The 3,778-nt window shown below is 37.6% G+C and overlaps 1 protein-coding gene across 1 annotated transcript in view; it reads left to right on the forward strand.

The window, feature by feature from the left end:
• The first annotated feature begins 2,414 nt into the window (after nucleotides 1-2,414).
• The window catches only part of LOC103362984 (cytosolic sulfotransferase 2-like), a 4,714-nt gene continuing 3,350 nt past the window's right edge, over nucleotides 2,415-3,778 (forward strand). Inside the window, exons 1-3 of the mRNA XM_008289548.1 lie at nucleotides 2,415-2,631; nucleotides 2,750-2,891; nucleotides 3,007-3,011. Coding sequence (XP_008287770.1) covers nucleotides 2,493-2,631; nucleotides 2,750-2,891; nucleotides 3,007-3,011 — 286 coding nt within the window. The 5' untranslated portion in view covers nucleotides 2,415-2,492. The remainder of the gene's footprint in view (nucleotides 2,632-2,749; nucleotides 2,892-3,006; nucleotides 3,012-3,778) is intronic.

The raw sequence follows: 3,778 nt of genomic DNA on the forward strand, positions 1-3,778 counted from the left end.
ACCCTGAACCTTGAACCTTGATTGATGTACGAATGTGTGTGTGAATGGGTGAATGAGAAAACATTGTAAAGCGCTTTGAGTACCACTAAGCTATACATAAGGGCAGACCATTCACCAGTCAGGTCGTTTAAACAGAGCTCTGATTCTGTCACATGTATTATGTGTCATTATTCACTGTACCTGTAATGTTGTTGGATGACCTGATTAAACCTGGTTTGTCTGACCTGAAAGCAAGGGATTGCATGGTACACCACTCAGACTCTCTCACTCATTGCAGGAAATTGTGCAGCAGTGTACCGTGTGTATTACACAACAGACGGATTTCTTCAATCCGGAAGATCCAGACACATCTATGTTGAGCAACCACTGATTCAACATGGTGGATGTGTATTACGATTCTTTTTTCTCTTTGAAAAAGTAACCAGCAGTAAAGTCATATTCAGACAATATTCAGCAAATCCACTGTACATTTGTGTGCTTGCTGATGAATGATGAAACTGTGAACCTTATCTTAAATCTGGGCATTAAGCCAGGACAATAATGCTGTGTCTTTACTTTAAAGATAAAATAAACAAAAGAGTTTTGATTGATCTTATTTTGAACATTTTATGCTCTTATTCTTTTGTATATTTTACATTTTATTTAGTGTTGCTGAGAAACACAGCTGAACACATGTTCATGTTTGTGATTGTTGCATTTCCCTGTTTTACCAATGCTTGAGTGTATGTTTTTGCTGCTAGTACGGCAGGCTGTGCTGTCTTTTGTTTGTCCTAAATACAACAGACACAATATTTAATCACTTTTCTACTGGCAATGAATTGTTATTGTTACGGGCACGGTGACCACGTCCACAAAGAGAGTTTCTGAAAAGACAGACTGCAAAATACATGTAGAGTGTGAGAGTAGGAACGACAGCAGCACTCTCAAATTACTCCAGATTGTGTATCTTTATTCCAACTCATTTTCAATACATTTCAATGCTCTTAATATCCATTACAACCACTGACTAATCAAGTCAAATAAAACACAATCCTGTATTCATTCATGTTTTGTTACTCAAACCCATATGTAATTTCTGCTTATGACACTTCCAGATAAATCTTTGTAATACCAGAAAACATCCATTACTGCAGCTTTAAAGTGCTTCTATGTAGGTAATGCAAAAAATCAGTTACTCTTTATTCTCACTGTGCCTCTACTTACTTTTTCTTACTGAGCATGTTTAGCTCATTTAAAACTGGACCTAGCAAACATTTGGAATGCCTTAGTGCAATGAGCTCATTTCACATTTTCACATTTTTCTCAGTACAACAAATAACATTGAATATCTAGTATTAACTGATCAATCTAAACACTCTGAACCATTCTGAAACATTCATCAAGTCACATCAGGAGTCATACAAAATCAATAGGCAACCATTTGCATATGAAATACCTGCCGAATACATTAATTTCTGCCCTAATACACACATTTTACACGCGAGTTTACAAAATAGCGTTCACGACCGCGACGGTGCGGCTCGGCTTTACCGCCGTTGTGAGCCACGGCTCAACAGTCTTCAATCAAACTGACATTAAAAGTTACACAACTCACCAAAACATAATGACTGAGCAACCTAGACATCATACGAAGCTTAGAGCTATCATTCACAGTTGTTTTCAACCGAGTACTAACCTGCAAAATACATAAAGAGCGTGAGAGTAGGAACAACAGCAGCACTCCCAAATTCCTCCAGATAGCGGTAACAGGAAGTTGGTCCGCACCATGCAACCGGGGGGCTGCAACCACGTAGGGTCAAAGGTTCCGCCCCTCTACATTATTATTTATACAGGACTACTTCTGCTAAGTGTGCAAATGTCATTATAATCATATAAAGTGATGTTAAACAATTACACACAGTTTCCAAAATAACATCAAATGCGGTCACATATTTTGGATGTACCACATTATTGTGAATACATTTTGACATGATCCAAAATTAATGTATACAGCTTATATGTCTGGATATTAAACTTTTAGATTCTGCCAGCATGATCCGTTTTCCCAAAACTGTATTGATATTATCAGGGTTCAGTTCAAAGGAATTAAATGCACAGCACATGAGGCATCATGGTAAATGCAAAAATCAAGTTCAAGGTTGCACAAAGCCAGAAAGGGAAAGAAATACGAGAGAGCATGAAGTGACAGAATCCAGGATATAGTTGAGTGTCACAAAGCAGTCAGAACATTAGCATTAAACACACAATGCCTGAAAGATATTACGGTCGGCATGAAAAAGGGGGAGTAGTGAGTGTATAAATGCTGACGTCAGTGCTGCGGAAACAGAGGAGCAGCGGGTAGGTAGATCAGATGCAACAAGCAGGAAAGCAGGTGTAGAGGCTGGTCAGAAAATATATCAAAGACACCACCAGGTTTAAGTTGTGAAGTAGCTTATTAAAGTTTAACTTCAAACTGTGACAGTATTTACATTCTAAATAAACCATTCTTAAAGATGGAGCTGCCACCTCGACCAACAGTGTTTGACTTCCATGGAATCCCCATGATCAAAATGTTTACCGACAACTGGGACAATGTACAGGACTTCAAAGCAAGACCGGATGATATTCTTATAGTTACTTATCCTAAAGCAGGTGAGGTTCTGTGTTTGTCATCGTAGTAATTGTTTTTCTATTATAAGTGTATAATTTCATGAAGATGAATGAGTTGTTTTCCACTAATGAGCACACATTTACTTGGTTTTTATCTCAGGAACCACATGGACCTCTTATATCCTTGATCTCCTGTATTTTGGACACATGGACTCAGACCGTCAAACATCCATCCCGATTAACAGGAGAGTGCCCTTTCTGGAAATGGCCAAAGCTTCTTTGCCCACAGGTTGGATCATGCGGTCATAGTCACTCAAATATCTTTATATTACATTATAAAGAAGCTCTAACCTTGGTGTACCTGTCTTCCACAATCATGTCATGATAGTTGTTGGATGTTATTGCCGCATTTTTTAGAAACTGTGTGTTCTGAAAGAAGAAAGCCGTTTGTCTTAGATCTTTTTCATGCATCTGTGTGACATTGTCAAAGGACAGTTATTAAAATACAACCTCACTTTGTGGCTTTCTGATAGCAGTTTGCAAATACAGGAGTTTGTGAGTCTGTAGGAGTCAATAACATGACGTTAGAGGTTTGGCACTTAGTAACCCTTTTAGAAAAGATAAGCGTTTGCATAACTGTGCTACTGAATAAGGTGACCATTAAACCCAACAAACAGTCCTGTTTGTATTAAGAAATGTACCAACATGAGCTTCTTCCAGCAGGAATAATACACAAAACAATACATCAACAGAGTCCTGAAAGCTCATATACCTGCACATTTAATAGTTATACTGTTTTTAAAGCAGTGCATATACAGTTTTATAGTACTCATAGCAACAAAACAACTGAGGATTATCACCCAGTGTCTTTGTTTCTGAACTGGGCATTGAGCCAGAGAGAACTAAAAAAAAAAAAATCATTGGACTTCCAGTGGTTATTTGATGATTTATTTATCTGAAATGCTATAAAGCTCTGTAAAGCCAGCCAGGGGTTTTGCACTGATATTTGCTATGTTTTTAGAATAAAAATACATATCATCTTAAATTTTGATTCCACCTGTGTATTAACTTACTTTTGCTGGAAGGTAATTTACATTACTAATAGTTTCTTAGTGTGCAAACCAATGAAAACTTCTCAGAAGCACCTTACAATGTTTAGGCTGTAAGTCCGGTTGATTTGTGGCATCTT

This window comes from Stegastes partitus, unplaced genomic scaffold (genome assembly GCF_000690725.1).
Source record: "Stegastes partitus isolate 25-593 unplaced genomic scaffold, Stegastes_partitus-1.0.2 Scaffold620, whole genome shotgun sequence".
In the NCBI taxonomy this organism is placed as follows: Eukaryota; Metazoa; Chordata; class Actinopteri; family Pomacentridae; genus Stegastes; species Stegastes partitus.